This window comes from Seriola dumerili, unplaced genomic scaffold, assembly GCF_002260705.1.
Source record: "Seriola dumerili isolate Sdu_G_001 unplaced genomic scaffold, Sdu_1.0 BDQW01000138.1, whole genome shotgun sequence".
Taxonomy (NCBI): domain Eukaryota; kingdom Metazoa; phylum Chordata; class Actinopteri; order Carangiformes; family Carangidae; genus Seriola; species Seriola dumerili.
Genome location: NW_019174393.1, coordinates 3,208,504 through 3,225,246, shown reverse-complemented (window position 1 = coordinate 3,225,246; position 16,743 = coordinate 3,208,504). Strand labels below are relative to the sequence as shown.

The following is a 16,743-nucleotide window of genomic DNA, read 5'->3' as shown; positions in this document are numbered from 1 at the left end:
TCAGTTCTTGTCAGTTTGATATCCAGAGACAGTATAAACCGTCAGACCGCTGCAGGTAATGCTGCAAGTCACTGAGCAGTTATATGGCAATGTTGGATTTTTGCTTTAATGTGTTAAAGTGGCAGATTGTGTCGGTCGGAGGCAGAAATTTATCGAAAGACAAAAATCTCGCTTTTGCTTTGGTGCTGTCGTTTGATACTAATATTCCATATGTTTTTATAACGGTGAACGTTTTTGGAGGGAAAAAGATTTTTATCTTTTTGTTTTTTTTTTAATACAGTAAAATATAAAAAGATAATAAAAGCAGAGCAGAGGCAGGAAAAGAAATTTGTCAGGGATTGAATTTACTGGATTATACATATGTAGTTATTTTATGCATAGGCAGATTTTTAATTGATCTTCGTCACTCCGATAATGGAGAAACGTTAAAGCTATAATCCTTAAAGCAGCTGCAATCAATATTTTTATAACAATGTATGAAGTCACAACGAACCTACAGAGATTGTCTGATTATAAATTCACCATATCAACTTAAAAGGTGATGACATGTCGGTGATGTGTTCACTGACCCTTTCTGGCGGATGTAAAACTCATTCACTGACAAAAAAAAAATCTCGTAAAAAGACAGCTGTGTTCAAATACTGTTCAGCTACTGTCGGAGAGTGAACAGGAAACAGATTAAATGATGGATTAATGCAGGGAATACCGAACTCCACCACCAGCAGTGAAAACCAATATAATCAATCAATCAAACTTTATTTGTGCAGCAGTTTTCATACAAGTGCTTTACAGATGACTGAATAACAAAAAAGGACAAAGCCAACAATGAAATACAATAAATGTATTTAAAAAGCTATAATAACATTAACAAACAAAAAATACACACATATATATAAGAAATGAATAACAAAATAACAGATAATATAGAATAAAATACAATTTACAATAAAGATACAATAAAATTAGTGACTAAAATAAAGTGACTCATGACTAAAAACAGTGTTTGATTTAATGAAACTCTAAATGTGTTCCTGTTGCTCAGCACCTCTACAGTAAATGTCCTGCTCTGTCCTCCAGGAGACGCTGATCGGAGTCTGGGCCCGGGCTGAGCGAACGAGCGAGCAAGAGAGCAAATGAACAAGCGAGAGAGAGAGAGAGAGCGAGAGAGAGAGAGAAAGAGAAGATCGGAGAGGAAACCGGTCCACAACGGGGAACGAGTCCTCCAGACACCCACTGATGATGCCGGGACCAGACCACACACACACCCCCCCCTGACCTGAAAACACACTCTTACCCCGCTGAGGGGCCCGAAGCCTGAGGAGGAGAGACAACAACCGGGAGCCTGGAGGGGAGGGGGGGGGTTCAGAGGTCAAAGGTCAGACAGATGGCTCTCTTTTCTTTTTTGTCTGTTGCCTGAGATGACAAAAAAAACACACACACAACTGTCTGGACCAACTACAAAGATGACTGAACACCTGACCGGCCGACTGATGGCGAAACGGACAGGAAGGGCGGGGGGGGATGAACGGATCACCTCCCGCCGTCGCACCAGCTGGAGGAAAAAGCGACTCATATTTAGGAGTTAAAAACCTGCGAGTGGGTAAAAAAATTTACACAAGACTAGCAAAAGATACAGATTTTTTTTTTTTCTCATTAGTTTTTTGTTTTTTTTTTATTTTGGACTCGGGAACACGTCTGCTCGGTCTGAAGCAGCGCTGTGACGGAGACGAAGGACGGGAGTGCGAGGATTTAACACTGGTCGTGTGTTCACAGACTGTTCGCCCAGTGACGCAGAGGAAGACGATGATGTTTTATACACGGACAAATTATGAGGTTGAAAAGGTGGAAAAGTGACTGATGGTTTGGTCCTCTTGTTCTAGATTCAGAGTGGTGCATCACCACTTATTATTGTCAATATCGATCAATCTGCAGGTTATTTTCTTAATGAATCGTCAGAAAACACTGAAAAATGGCCGTTATAATGTCCCCACATCTTAAGCAGATGTTTTAAAATGTATTAAAACTTCTTATTTGATTCAACCAACTGTCAAAAAAACCCAAAATATTATAATAATATAAAATAATAATATTTTACTGACAAATAAAGCAAAGAAAGCAAATTTTCACATTTGAGAAGCTGGAAGCAGTGCATTGTGGGAGTTTTTGCTTGAAAAATTGCTAAAAAGATTAATCAGTTATCAAAACAGCAGCAGATTATGTGATTGTCTATTTTATCTATAATCAGTCCCAAATTATAAACTTCTATCTAGGAAAAGTAATTAATTTTCTGTCAGTCAACTAATTGATTAATCAACTAATCATTGCACCTCATTGCGCCTGTCACTGCCTTTATGACACTTGTAAACTGTAAATGTTCTACTGTCATAAACACCTCACCAGCACTTAACGATGTGGTAACACTATATTTAATTGGTCTGTTATTATCTGTTTCTACTGTTTAATTTGTCACTAATTAGAGAGAAAATAAACTGATCTGAGGCAGTTAGTTAAGTTTAGATGTTAATCAGAGCTGAATCGATTGACAGATAAATACTCAGATAATAGATTAATCATTTGTCTTTTTTTTTTGGGAGGGTTGCGATTATTTTAATTATCAATTAATCTGCAGTTTATTTCCTCAGTTAATCGATGAATTGTTTGGGGTATAAAACACCAGACTGCAGAGATAAAAGTCGGAGCTCGAGGTGCTGAAACTAAAACAACATTTGTTCTGGAAAAGTTTCTGTTTCCAGTCTTTGTGCTAAGCTAAGCTAAGCTAACTGGCTGCTGGTCTTAGCTTCACATTTACCTGCAGACATGATAGTGGTGTCGGTCTTCTCATCACTTAGCTACAAATGGAGCAGGGAAACATGAGCGAAAAAAAAAAAACTGTTTACTACTTTAAAACAAAAAAAACAAAAAAAAAAACTCTGAATCTGAATCAACCAGAACCAGAGTCTGACTCCATCAGACGCTTTCCCATCTCGGCCTCGTTCACACTCCTTGAAGATCTGGAAACCTGACGGCGTCATGTGACCTGCTCACACTGATGGACACCTGAGTGTACATAATCGTCACTTTTTCCAACTTCTGTCTCATTAGATGTTTTTTTTTTTTTTTCTTGTTTGTTTTTTTTTTCTCCAGAATCAGGAGCATCTAAGAGTTAGTTTTGACAATATTCAGCTTGCTTTGATTTGGATTTGTGTAGTGTAACGTGTTTTTTTTTTTGGACAAATGGATAACCGTGTGCCTGAGAGTCTTCCTTAGTGACGACAGTGACTATATTTTAGATTCATTTTATCTGTGGAGCCTGTAGATGGATAAATGTGCTCTGTATTCTGCTGCATGGGCCTTTTTCTGCACCAGCTCTGTGTCTTCTGTAGTAAAAGCGTCCGACAGTGGCTCTAATCTAGTTTGTCTGTGTCTAGATTAAAAAAAAAAAAACTATCGTTGTTTTTCCTGCAAGCAAAAGAAAACAGTAGCAGCTTCCAGCTTTTGTGTTTTCGGCTCATGGCGGACAGAAATTATCACAATAAAATATATGAAGACGATGTCTGTGAATCAGGTCAGTCGTGTGTCGATGGCGTGTGCGTGTTTGAGAGGGTGCGGCCTGTTTGTCAAGGTCTAATTACAAGGCAGCAAACATAAGTATTTCCTCAGTTCCTGCTCCCGCCTCTGAACGCTGCATATGTAGGACACTGCTAAACATCATTAACATCGTACGGGGGCCCAGAGGGGTCAAATTAGTTGTTTCTTTTTGACCCCCCGTTACGAAACCAATGAGCACTGAAGAGAAAGAAAAATTAATTTTGATAACTGATAATGATTGTTATTATCAAATGTGAATATTAACTAAAATTCCAGTTTTCTATAATAATAAACTCAAAATTGTTTTGTTTTTTCACTTTTTGTCAGAAAAAAATTAATTTGAATATATCTACTTGAGCTTCAGGAAATAAGGATTTACATATTTCACTGTTTTCTAACATTTTATCCACCGAACAATCAGTTATCAAAGACAATAACTGTCAGATGACAATAATAATAATCATCTTCTATGATGAAATGATTGTTACTATGAAGTAAAGTTACTTTCAGGGCTACAGCTAGCAATTATTTTCATTATTTATTAATCTGCTAATGATTTTCTCAATTAATCAATTTGTTTTTTGATCTAAAAAATATCAAAAAATTGTAAAAAAAAAAAGAAAAAAAAAAAGCTCAGATTACTTCACACAGAAAAATATGAAGCAAATTTAATAAAACACAATTTTCAAAACAAGTGAGGAAAAATATAAACTAAAACAACAGACCTTTGTTAATTTTTCTAACCTACATTTTTATGCACAAGCCCAAAAGTAAAGTCTCCTCTGAAAGAACTCTTTAAATTTTACAACCAAAATGTCAGAATGAGGAGAAGAGAGAGAACCAACGTCGGAGAGACACAAACATGGTGGAAATGTTTGTTTGTTTGACATGAAAAGGGAGTAACGAGTGTGTAGTAAGATTCTTTGTGTGGTAAACACTTTAATTTACTTTTTCCTGTGTCGACAGCTGCAGTGATGTGAGGATCCTGAAAAGCTTTACACAGACAGAACCAAGAGACTCTAAAGCTTTTAAAACAATGTAGAAAGTGTTGAGGTGTGTGTGAAGACCGAGTCCAGCGCAGACCAGAAGTAGGACTACCAAGAACCGACGTGTCCCACAGGTGAGACAGTTTATTTTATGAAACACGAGTCAGGAACATTTGCGATGTAAACCAGAATAGAGAATGTGGTCTGACCAGACTTTGACACGTCTCCCCGTTAAAGACGGACCAGAGATATATGTTCACTCATTATAAGAGACACGACAGTCACCCTGAGACACACCCACAGATGATCCAGATGCCCTCCTGCTCTAGGAAACACACACACACACACACACACACACACACTCCCTGAGCGCAGCAGCTCTCCTCAGTAAAGAACCCTCTGTGTTGAAGTGTTACGTAACAGTCTACAGTGCAGACAGTTTGCCTCTGTGCTGCTGATGTTCAACACACAACGAGTCCAATGTGAAACACGGGGGAAGGTAAAAAGAAAAAACAAACTTCATTAAAAACATGTTACGATAAAAAGAAAGAAAAAACGACCCCAACGATTCTATTTCCCCAAATTTCCCTTTACTTTAAAATTTGAAGTCACATTGGAGGTAAAAAAGAAAACAGCTTGATAATGAGACTTTAGTTTCACACTGACGAGTGCAGACGATGAAGATGCTCAGACAGTGATTGTAAATCAAATTAATGTTAGAAGAGTTGTGCTTCAAATACTGAAGATACTCTACTGTTAATTACACTGCTTCAGCAAATGTGTAATTATTATTATTATTATTATCATTATCAACCGTGTTATCGACATTTTTAAGTCAACAGAAGTTTGATAAACAGTTTTTATTTTTCTGAAGTTTGTGAGTTGCAGTAAAAATCTAAGTTTTTAACTTTTATCTTTCACTCAAGTCCAAGATTTCACTGGCAGCAGTGATAGATACAGGTCCAGATGTTCTTTACTGCCCCTTTTAAGTGCCTCATCACCTTCAAACGTCCTCTGAGTCTCCACTCAGGTGAAATATTCCCCAGCTGTGGCCAATCATTGAACAGCACCTGTTCACTCTTCACGTTCCAGAGTTAATGAAAGAAAAACAAGCGGAGAGAAGTTTTGATTATTCTGTTTTTAATGACTGACAAAAATTCAACATTACACACATTATGTAGAGTATATACAATATATAATGTGGACATTTCAAAAGTCAGAAAGTCGACCAGGCTGTTGTCCCATAGCAGCGACGTCCACACGGACACTGATCGTCCCGCTTCCCCACACATGGATGCACTTTTCTTTTCTTTCTTTTTTTTTATATCCCAGTCTGTGCAGATCTGTCCACTCTGCAGACACAGTGGGGTGTGTTATACAACCTGTAGTCGCACACTGTGTGTATGCACCATTAGATACTTCAAAAATGACTGTAGCTGAAACTACAGAGAACCGGAGTCTGTAAACAAATTCACAAAAATAAAAAAAAATTCACACAGGAGTTCGTCCCTGTGTGAAACCAAATGTACTTCAAAAGTTACTGTAGCCGAACTACAGAGGCCGGAGTCCGGATTTAACACACACACACACACACACACACACACACACACACACACACACACACACACACACACAGACAGAGACAGTTAAATAACACACTTGCAAATGTCAGAAACGGCAAAGATATCGACAACAGCTTGACAGGAATGAAAACACATAAGTGACCCAGGATGTATTTCTAGACTCTGTGGTTTTAGTGCTTGTGTTTTGTACAATGCCATGTGCCCGCCCATCCCTAAAGAGCAGTTTTAAACATCTCCCTCCGCGTAGTAAAGAAAAAATAAAAGTCCTGCCCGCAAACCCATTCCACAGTCTGTGGTTTGGCGTGGGAGGTTTTGTCCACGGAGTAAAAATATCCTCCAGCTCAACTCGGCTTTACGCCCCCCCTCCCCTCCCCGCTCCTTCTTCACTTCGACTCCTGCACCATCATTAGTCCGGGACGCCAACACAAGCCTCTTTATAACTGTCACAATATGTCAGACGTAATAAAATTCCTCTTGAGAAAAGTGCTTTCAACTTTGTTCTCGCCCCAGAAAGCAGAAAAAAAAAAGACCCACACTCCCTGCTGACTAAAAATGCCCAAAAACCAGTGAAAACAGAGAAGAAGGTTCCCATGTAACAGAGGTGATAAACACTTCACAGCCTGGGTATGAAAAATAATTTCACTTATGAGAGGGGAGGTGACACCGTAAAACAAAAGATATACTTAAACAATAGTCAGGAGGTGTTTTCTGAGTATGTGGTGAGGGTTTGTTGTTTTCAATTTTCTTTTTTTTTCTTTTCTAATTTTTAACGACGTAAAATACAATTTGCAGCCTGAATAACCTGCTAACCCTGCAGCTAAACTGAGCTCTGTGCCTCCCTGGTTTCCCTCATCATATATATATATGCCATACATTCCCCAGAGCCCCCCATTAACAATCCTATTCTGGACTACAAACATGCCCCAAGTTTGCAGGGTGTCAGTTAGTTTCTGTGACTTTCATTAAGAACAAATTCAATTAAAATCTGATGTAATAATGGTATTAAAACTAGATTTTGAAACAACATAAAGCCTCAAAAAAAAAACAAATGCCAGCTTTGCCCAACTGAGGATCCAGCCTTATTGTTGACATAAAAATATTATATAAAACTTATATTATGGGCCCCTTTCCAAAGAGCATCTTAAGGCAAAGTCCCATAACAAATGCACTATTTCCTCCAGTCAGAGTGACGTTTTTTTAAAAACTACAGTCCCCAGTTCTTTAAGGAAATGAATAAGGAATTTTTTGAGTTGTTTTTTTCTTTTGTAGGATTTACATCCTCAGTATAATTGGTTCATTCGTGGCTTGGAGCTGAGTGCCTCACACTAACACGTTGTCGGTTTCAGGTCTTTTCGTTGGGTCTGTTGACAATAAGATGTTTTTCAGAAGTGGGGCCCAGTTTTAAAATAAATCTAGCTGTTCACAATCAGCCTCTTTTGTGATGTTTCTCTTTACAGCATCAGATTGTCCCAAAAGAGGTATATGATGTCTTGGGTCAGAGGCAAAATCTGTTAAGACTTTTGTCGTCAAAACAGTGTTGAGTGTGCAGCAGCTGCACAGTGCCATACTTGTTTGTCAGTTTTTCTTTATGGAGGAATTGAGAACTGGCTGTGCAGGTCTATCACAGGATCCGGCCTCATTCCTCTGTAAAAGTATGCCTCTCTCCAACCACGCCTCGAGCTCAGCTACACATGGAGAAACTTCCAGCATACCACCCACACCAGCAGGTACGCACCAGAGATTCAGGTTCGACAAAGTTTTTCAAGAGTCTTTCAGCAGCCCCAGTTTCTTCAGCGCCTCCCTGCGTGATTCGTTCGTCGCCCCTCGTCCAGAAAACTGCACGGTGATGCCCTGGGGACGAAACATGGAGGCAGACTTCCGCTTATGATCAGGGGACAAGGCTCGTTGTGCTGCTTTCGGGGGAGTAATGGCGCCATGGTAGGAGTGACGAGGAGGTCTTGGGGCCGGGGTTGGCACCGGAGCTTTGAAACTCTTTGCTGAGCTTTCTGAAGGGCGATTTAACCCGACGGAAGGGTTGATGGTCCGGCTCTTTCCTCCATAACTGTTAAGTTCAATGGGCAGCGGCTCTGATTTGGCGGGCAAGGTTTGACTCTTGTCAATATGGGAGCTGAGGATGTCAGGAAGGTCGTTCCTGGTCACGGTTACGGAAACAGGGGTCATAACTTTGGTCTTTCCCCCGTAGGTGTTGAACTCGCTGGGGTTAGCCAGTGCAGGTGGGAGGATTTTGGATTCATGGCTGGTTGGATGGGTTTCAGGTTCGCTCCTGGAGGAAAGAGAGCGGTTGACCACGATGGATTTCCCTCCGTAGCTGTTAAATTCCAGCAAGGTGAGCTCAGGTGGAGGGGGGACAGATGCCTTGTTTTCCAAAGGAGGCGGGTGGTAACTGCTTTGTGTCACTGCTGGAGGTGAGGGGCTCGGTTGGGGGTTTCTGTGTTCCTGGCTCCTGAGGGAATTTGTCCGCAGAATCTCTGCTTTTTTGTCGCTGTGACTCTGGCTCAGAGGTGATGTTGTAACATTGGCTTCTGGCAATTTGGTGCTGGTTTCTGTTGTTGGGGGAACACTGGCTTCAAGAGGTTTGGCACTGGTTTCTGCACCCGCAAGAGCATCCAGCATGGTACTGTTAGGAAGGAGCGACGTACACCCAGACATGGCTCGGTTCCTGTTTAGGCCCAACTTAGACAAGGCCTCCATCCTGGATTTGTCGGGTGTTGGGTCCCTGAAGGAAATGCTGCGAGTGGGAATATTTCGAGCCTTCTGCTCCACAGCCTGCTGAGGATCTTCCTGCAGCAGAGGGTGGGTTGTCCCTGTGAGGTTTGCCAGCATTTGTGCCCGTCTCTCGTGGATGTTCACATTAGCCAGAGACTGGTTCTGATGCTCCTTGCTGCTGAGTATCATGCTGATGTTAGCAGGGAAGCGGGGCGGCTTAGCAGAGGTAGGAGGACCCTGTTTCACGGGAGGATCTGCGCTGTAGCTCGGTGGGTTTTCATAGTCGAGGCTGCGGCGGTGGAGGAGTGAGGAGGGAAGCAAAGTGGAGGTTCCACCTGCCTGGTTCTCAGCTATCTTCTGGGCAATCAGAACCGGAGTGGGAATACAGCCTGGAGGGTGGTAGGAGGAGTGGCTGTCTGTCGGCCCATAGCTGCCACTTGGTAAGGGAGGGTTGTACTCTGAAGGCAAGCTGTCCATCGAATCACGCCACGGCTTTATCTCGAAGTGGCTTTCAGGGGTCGGCAACATACTCTGAAAATCTGGGAGGAACAAATTGCAAGGTGAAAATCTGATAACGACTTGAGTTTTGGCTCTTTTTGGGGGGTTTTTAGCAACCTCCAAACGTACCATGGTAACGATTTCACAGGCTGATTCCAGTATTTTTAGACTTAATATATTGAAGTGACTGTAGGCCAATAAATAAATGAAGTATTCTTTATTGTGTTTGGTACCTTGATTCATACAAGAACCAACTGCAGTACTCTACCTGGAGTGGTGGGATTAAAGATTGGCTCTTTCGTCATCACCAAGTCCGGTTCTGGGCGGACCAGGTCTATAATATCCTGGTCTTTGGGACTGAGAGGTCTGGCCACGAGGGAAGACACAGTGACTGCAGGTTTGGGGCTCGAGGTTAGGCATCTGTCCATCTCTTCGACAGGACCGCTGCTGCTTGCGGCAGGCTTCATCTGCCCGGACCTCTGGTCGTCCTCGCTCAGACCCTCCTCCAAAGAGTCGATGGTGTCCTCGAAGAACTGGATGCACTCCTGCTCCTCTTGGCTCAGAAACTGCAGAGCATTGTCTTCCTGTCACGGCCAAAGCACAGAAACTATTATTTATATGGTGTAATGTCATTTTTTTCTAACGTTGACAATGCACACAGAGCGAGATGCAAACCAGTGCAGGCTACATACACCACGCTCACTATCCTGCCTTCGTCTGGGTGGTTTCCAGCCCCTTGATATTCAGGAATCCAATCAGTCATGGTACTTAGATATGAGCCAGTAGTGGAAAGTAAATAAGTACATTTACTCAAGTATAATTTTGTTGTACTTGTCATATAAAAGAAGAATATCCTGCACACTGCTCTTGATCAGCAGTCTGACGAAGGTCTGGAGAGACTGAAACATTTGCATCTCTAGACCTTTGGCTTCTCTAGACTTCCGACGAAATGTTTGGATGATCAATAAATGGTGAAGCTGAGAAAGAGCAGTGTGCGGGATATTCTTCTTTTCAAGACTCAAGTGACACTTTCCAAGGCACCCGCGCCTAAAACATTTAGATGTAAGAATATCTTCATCGAGTAAATTGTTGTATGTCATAAAAAGTTGAATCTGGTATTAACCAGTTAAAACTTGTGACTCCACTTCTTCAGTATCATTATTTCAAGCTGCTCTTCTACTTTCCGATTTTAATGTTTAGTAAAGAAGCACCAGACTCGTCTTCAACCTTTCTTGTCACCACGGTGCAAATCATCCACTATGACTTTCTCATACAGTAGCCGTGTGTACAGAGTGAACACAGGCCTGTTTGTTCCTGCATCCCAACCCTCCAAACCTCTTTCCCACCCTATATTTAGCTCAAATGCCCCTCTCTTCTGTTGCCCCTCCCTCCTTGCCTCTCCCCATCTGTGCTTCACCTCCACAGCTACCTGTCCTGCTTCACACAGTGCTGCCACTGAGAAACAACACAATGGGTTATCCAGTAACAACACACTGTGACTACTGATTTTGCTGCTTCACTTTGTGGTCTTTTTTTCAGTCCTGATAAAGATCAAGTCCACCTATTTAAACTAAACCACATGGCTGTAGGGAATAGGTAACCCCCTGTAACAATGTGTCGTGGACCTAAAAATAAGCCGCTGTGAAAGAAGGACTGGAACCTTTTCAAAGAAAACCTACTACATAACGAGTAAAGTATGTGCAGTAAAATCTGTTTTCATGCTCCTTTTACAACATTACAACAAAACTGGTAATTGTACGAAACCTTGTAGACGTAAATGGTGTCAAAATCTAGTTTTAATACCTTTGATATTTCACTTTTAGTGATGCTTAAATGGTAAACAAACAAATTAATTTAGCTGTTGGCATACTCATTCCCTGCAGGCATGAGCACATAGGTAGAACTCTACAGAAACCTTTCTCTCCTCTACTTTTTATCAATGCATTCCCTTTAGAAAATTAAAAAATAACATTTGTTTAATATGTACACAAACAGAAATGTGAAAACACTGTTTGTGGTTTTAGGAGGAGTTATGCGCTGGAACTATTTCTTGGCAAAGAATCTGGGCACAGTGACTGTCCCAAAGTCTTCTTGTTGCTGTGAGGTTGCCACGTTTGGAGCCATCGCGCACAAAGACCAAAACCAAAACTGTTTCCTACCTACCTATTTGCAGTTGATAGAAGTCTTAACTTCTCATAAAACCACAAAATGTAGTTTTGCCATCCCTGTTTGCGAACAGATTAAACAGACAATATACAGCCGGTTAATCACTGAGCTCCAGAGGTGCTGATGGGTGATTTTTCTTTTTTACTTAGGACAGAGTGAGGCTAGCTGTTTCCCTATGCTTCCAGTCTTAATGCTAAGCTAAGCTAACCACATCCTGACTCCAGCTTCTTGCTTTGGTTTTTGTAAAGAGATATAATGTGTTAATTAAAAACACATAGCTGTTAGGTGGATTTTGTTACATTTGGGCAGAACCAAGCTTCATGTTTCCCTCTGTTTCCAGTGTTTATGCTAAGCTAAGCTAACCAGCTGCTGCTACAGATATGACTATCATCTTATCTAACTCTCACAAAGAAAGCAAATAAGAGCATTCCCAAATCTGTTCCTTATAACTTAATAAGTTCACTAGTGACCAGTCTGAACCAACTATTCAGAACTAGGGAGGAAATTTACAAACATAAGGCGAAAGTGGAATTACTGTTTTTCCTTGAAGTGTATAAACAGAACTTGTACAACGATGAATAGAACATCTCACAGGTTGTTTTGATCCCATGCCATGTTTTACTACAATTACACAACCACCAGCCTGAAGGAAGCTGCTTATTTGAGCTGTTTTCAAGGTGATGACCTTCAGCTCGTGGTTGACAGGGCAAACAGAGTTTGTTGCTGACATCGGTGTTGGCGCCACAACAAGGTTACCGAGAGCCTTGTTTTGCTTTACACATACAGACAGACACACAAAAGACACCTGCAGCAACACCCAACTGAAACCACAGGAGATAAACATGTTCCGGTTTCAGCTGGACTGAATGGTGCACATTGTCGTGAAGCAGCTCAGGACCTAGAAAACTGCAGCTCGACCGGTTTGGCCGTGTTATGCGTTGATAATAAATGTCATCCCCGAGGCATGCGAAGGGATTAAGCAGGTGTAATTTCTCAGCGTCTGTGGTGACTGGGTGCATTGTGTAAACACAGCGCAGAGATTTGTGTAATCAGTTGTTCATCTGATATGCTGAGTGTGTTTACTGTGTTTAAGATGACTCTATACAAACCTGTGTCCCCTATACAGCAGCAATTGTCCTGGCAACAGCCAATAAATCTACTCTATTGTAGATGATAATTATTTAGGTGGGACTTATAGGAATAGTATAGACGGGCTAATTGCTTTGCTTCCTTGCCAAGAGTTAGATGAAAGGATTGATAACGCTCTCAAATCTGGCAGCTCTGTCGAAAGTATGTGTTGTGTGTAAATACACAAAGTGTAGAAGAAACACATTGTGGTTTTACGCCAGATTATGTGTCAGAAAGTGTCCAAGAAACAACCCTGCGTTCCGTCTTTATGCTAAGCTAGGCTAATGCCACGTTCACGTCATATCAAAGTTATCGTAATTATCAGTTTCCCCACCTGTAAATATCATAAATGTCAACATCCAAGACTTCATCCAAGTTTTCTGCAAACTCTGATAAAAGTAGAGAAGTGATGGCAAAGTCTGTTGTTAAACGCTGAAATGTTATGAATTTAACTTTATCTGTAACTTTATTTGTAACATTCACATTCACATATTAAGAGTGTTTTTTTGCAAACAAATGGCTTGGTAGGTTGAATCCCATATGACGTGGATGCAACATATATAGCTGCACGCTGTAGTTCATTGGTGAATATCCTCTGAATGACGTCTAGTCTCAGACCGAAAACTTGTTCCTTTCTTTCCCATCTTGTTAATTACCATGATTCTTACCTCTAGACTAAAATATAAAACATGATGATGATTATTATTATTTATTATGTAACTGCCTTTTAATATCTACGTAAACTGAAGATGTTTTACCCTGCAAAGCAGATCTCAAGTGTGTTCACTCTCAATCTGGTCCTGATTAACCTCGATTTTGTTTTCAGATACTTACACCAAGCCTGGGGTTTCGGCCGGCCCCCCCGTTGACTGTGTAGTGGAGCTGAGGGTTGGCCTGCAGACGGACGTCCATGGTACGAGGGTCAGAGGTCAGCTGCACATCTCAGGATGGGTCCAGTGCTCGCGGATCTCATCTGGTCTCGCTCCGAAGAATCATCGAATCTTCTGTAGAGTCTGGAGACGCAGAGGAGGGACCAGGCGTCAAACAGGTGACATTCAACTGACCTCAGGGAGAGGTTACTCAAGGTCAAAGGAAACTGATACAAGAATGTAAAAATACTCCTGTACAAGTAGAAGTCCTGCTTTAAAAATCCTACTTCAGTTAAAAATTATTATCATTTAAATGTATTTAAAGTATCAGAACTGAATTGAAATGATTAATAGGAACAAAAATATTATCAAACAATAATTTAATTGGAACTATGTGAAAAGTTTTCATGGGGAAATGTCTCCTTAGTGGAAATCCAAGCCAAAAATATCAGGAACACTGGTTTAATATTTAACAATTTACTGTATTTTATTCGTTTATTAGTGTTTTTATGCACAATCTATAACTGTGTCTGTCAGATAAGAGCAATGGAGTAAAAAGTAAATTGTTTCCTTCAGAAATCTAGAGGAATACAAGTATAAAGTAGCATAAAAGTAGGTAAAAACACCTCAGAGTGACTAAATGTACTCAGTTACTTAAGTTTACAACCCAGCATCACATCACAGAGACACCTGATGGACCAGTTAACCTTGAACAGGTAGAGCTGCACAACAGGCTCCAGGAGCCGAAACCATTGAACACATTCCTGTGTAATGTTGCTCTGATAAAGACTTCAGAAAACAAAAAGGCGCCAGAAAGAAAACTGAGACGCCAAGAACAACACTGAATATATGAATAATACCATTCATTCAGCTTATGATAACATAATGTCTGCAGCCAAGGCAACTTTGTTCACAAGCTTGGACCAACACATAACATCTTTATAAATCTGCTGGGTCATGAATTAAACCTAAAGGTGAGGATAAAAGATAAAAACCCCATTCTAGTGTTATAAAAGGCAGCAGCAGCAGCAGCAGCAAAGAAAGTTATTCTACCTTAAATTTCTCCCAAATTCATTGTTTTCTGTACGAGACAGTGTACTGTACATACAATGACATTCAAAATAGCAAAAAATACATGTTTTTGCTTTCTTCTTGTAAAATATTGGATAGTTTTACCTCTTCTAGGCTCTAAAAAATATCAAAATGAAACAATATGAGAAGGAAAAAGTGACTTAGATTGACTGAATCTTGTTGATAATCTGGGAAATTAAAATAAAGAAAACTATGAACTGTTCCATTTTTAAATTGTTGATTTATATTGATCAGAGATACATTTTTCTCAATTTTTCGACACAGATATTTTTATTATGATGTAATAAATAACACAGTATATTCGCAGTGTACGCAAGAATACACAACTTATTACTGTTTAATATATTAATATTTAAACGCGACTTACCCAACAACTCCACAGATCGCTCATCGTAACATCAATAGTTTCCTTCACTGAGGAAGCATCAACTTCAATCTGTGATTTAAGGAAGAATCTTTCCAGTCCAGTGGTTTCGCGCTCCTCTCGTGCGCTCCTGCTGAGCTCTGTGTGCGTAATGACAGGCACCTTACGCACCAGTTTTAAGTCACGAAGAGACTCCGCCCACAGCGTCAGGAGGGTGTGTGTGTGTGTGTGTGTGTGTGTGTGTGTGTGTGTGTGTGTGTGTGTGTGTGTGTGTGTGTGTGTGTGTGTGTGTGTGTGTGTGTGTGGTTTCATACAGGTGTGAGGTGATGATAGTGACACACTGGAAAGTTATCTAATGCGCTCACACCACACACCTATCTCGGAGTTTCATTGGGATGGGTTCAGGAACTGTAGGATATTTAACCTTTGCCCTTTTTGCCGTTTGACCCATTTCACCGAGAGATTTGTTTAGCACTGAGCAATCACTTATATTTATGGCTCAACACTTCAATGCGCAGTCCACGATTCACAGAGTCATTACGCTGCATGACTCAGGGACCAATAAAATACTTACTGGTTCTAAATGATACTATAGATACAGTGGAAGAAAACAAGACTATGGAGAACAAGGGAGAAACATTTGGGTATTTTGAAGAAAGGGAAAAAAAGCTATAAGTATAATATTATAAGTATTTGCTGAAAATGGTGTCAACCTTTTTTGACAAAGCTTTATTTACAGATTCATTATTTTCTAATAATTTCTTGAAAATTACCTGGAAAGAACCATGTAGTTTAGTGACTTGAATTAGTCGTATTGGATTTACTATTAACTTCCAGATTGACTTCCTTGAGAGAAATTGCTCTTTATTCTTTAAACTTTATACTTCTTTGTACAGCTTTGAAAAGTTATATCTAAATAAAGCAGGGATCTGTGAGTGCACATAATCAGTTTCCAAAATTAGAGAAACTGATAAATTAATGTGGCAAATGAAAATGCACTTTTACTACAGAGGGCAAAGAATTGAATTAAAAATAAATGAGGAGAGGACTTCACACTCTTGATTTGTTTGTATTCAGTTCCCCCTGCTGGCTGCAGCCTCTAGCTTATTCCTTCTTTCTTTGGTGTGAGGGACTTATATGTGGATACAAGTACATGAGGTGAATCTGACTCAAAAACCACACTCTTTCTCAGAGCCATGACTTATTATTTATGATGTCCATCCATAATAAACATCCATAAAACTGTTCAGAAATAATTGAAAAAGGTGGTTCAAAACTTGCCTGAGAATCATAAACATTTTAAGGTTTCCTCAGTATCAGAGTAAATCAGTGATAGTTGTCTGAGCATCCATATGTATACTGCAAACAGGAGCTGCTAATAGCTAGTTCAGCTGCTTTTTAATGGTGCCAGTTTGCCAAAATGTTAACAAACCTAGGTTAAAAACAGGACTCACCAGAAAACACCACCTGTATCTGATTCTGCAGTCCATTTGATTAACTTATATGGGGTCTTTTTTTTCATTCCAGGCTTTTGTTGGGGCCCTATTGAATTATTTCCCTTCCTACTAAGCCTTTTGTGTGTTCATTTGAGGATTTTTAAATGTATTATTATCATTATTTTCAAATGATAAAAAAAAAAACCCACGTGTATTGACACCTTTTGTATTCTGCACTTTATATTTTTTGACACTGGGGTGCAGTGTTATACATACAACCCAGGTAACCTGCCTCTATATTGCTGG

General features: G+C 40.3%; 2 protein-coding genes across 3 annotated transcripts in view; one reads left to right on the top strand and one right to left on the bottom strand.

Annotated features, from left to right (window-relative positions):
• upf2 (UPF2, regulator of nonsense mediated mRNA decay) overlaps nucleotides 1-1,376 on the top strand; it is a 20,514-nt gene extending 19,138 nt beyond the window's left edge. Inside the window, exon 21 of one of the 2 annotated variants that reach the window (XM_022749511.1) lies at nucleotides 1,081-1,376. In XM_022749511.1, the coding sequence (XP_022605232.1) occupies nucleotides 1,081-1,087 (7 nt within the window). In that variant the 3' untranslated portion in view covers nucleotides 1,088-1,376. Of the gene's footprint in view, nucleotides 1-1,077 lie in introns of both variants that reach the window. The other variant, XM_022749510.1, reaches the window with a different exon arrangement.
• Nucleotides 1,377-6,680: 5,304 nt separating this feature from the next.
• Nucleotides 6,681-15,078, bottom strand: proser2 (proline and serine rich 2). The gene is made up of 4 exons (XM_022748984.1): nucleotides 15,005-15,078; nucleotides 13,511-13,689; nucleotides 9,651-9,966; nucleotides 6,681-9,423 (listed from the first exon to the last, which is right to left on the bottom strand). Exons 2-4 carry the CDS (start codon nucleotides 13,586-13,588, stop codon nucleotides 7,919-7,921), a joined length of 1,899 nt encoding a protein of 632 aa, XP_022604705.1. The 5' UTR covers nucleotides 13,589-13,689; nucleotides 15,005-15,078; the 3' UTR covers nucleotides 6,681-7,918.
• Nucleotides 15,079-16,743: the final 1,665 nt, after the last annotated feature.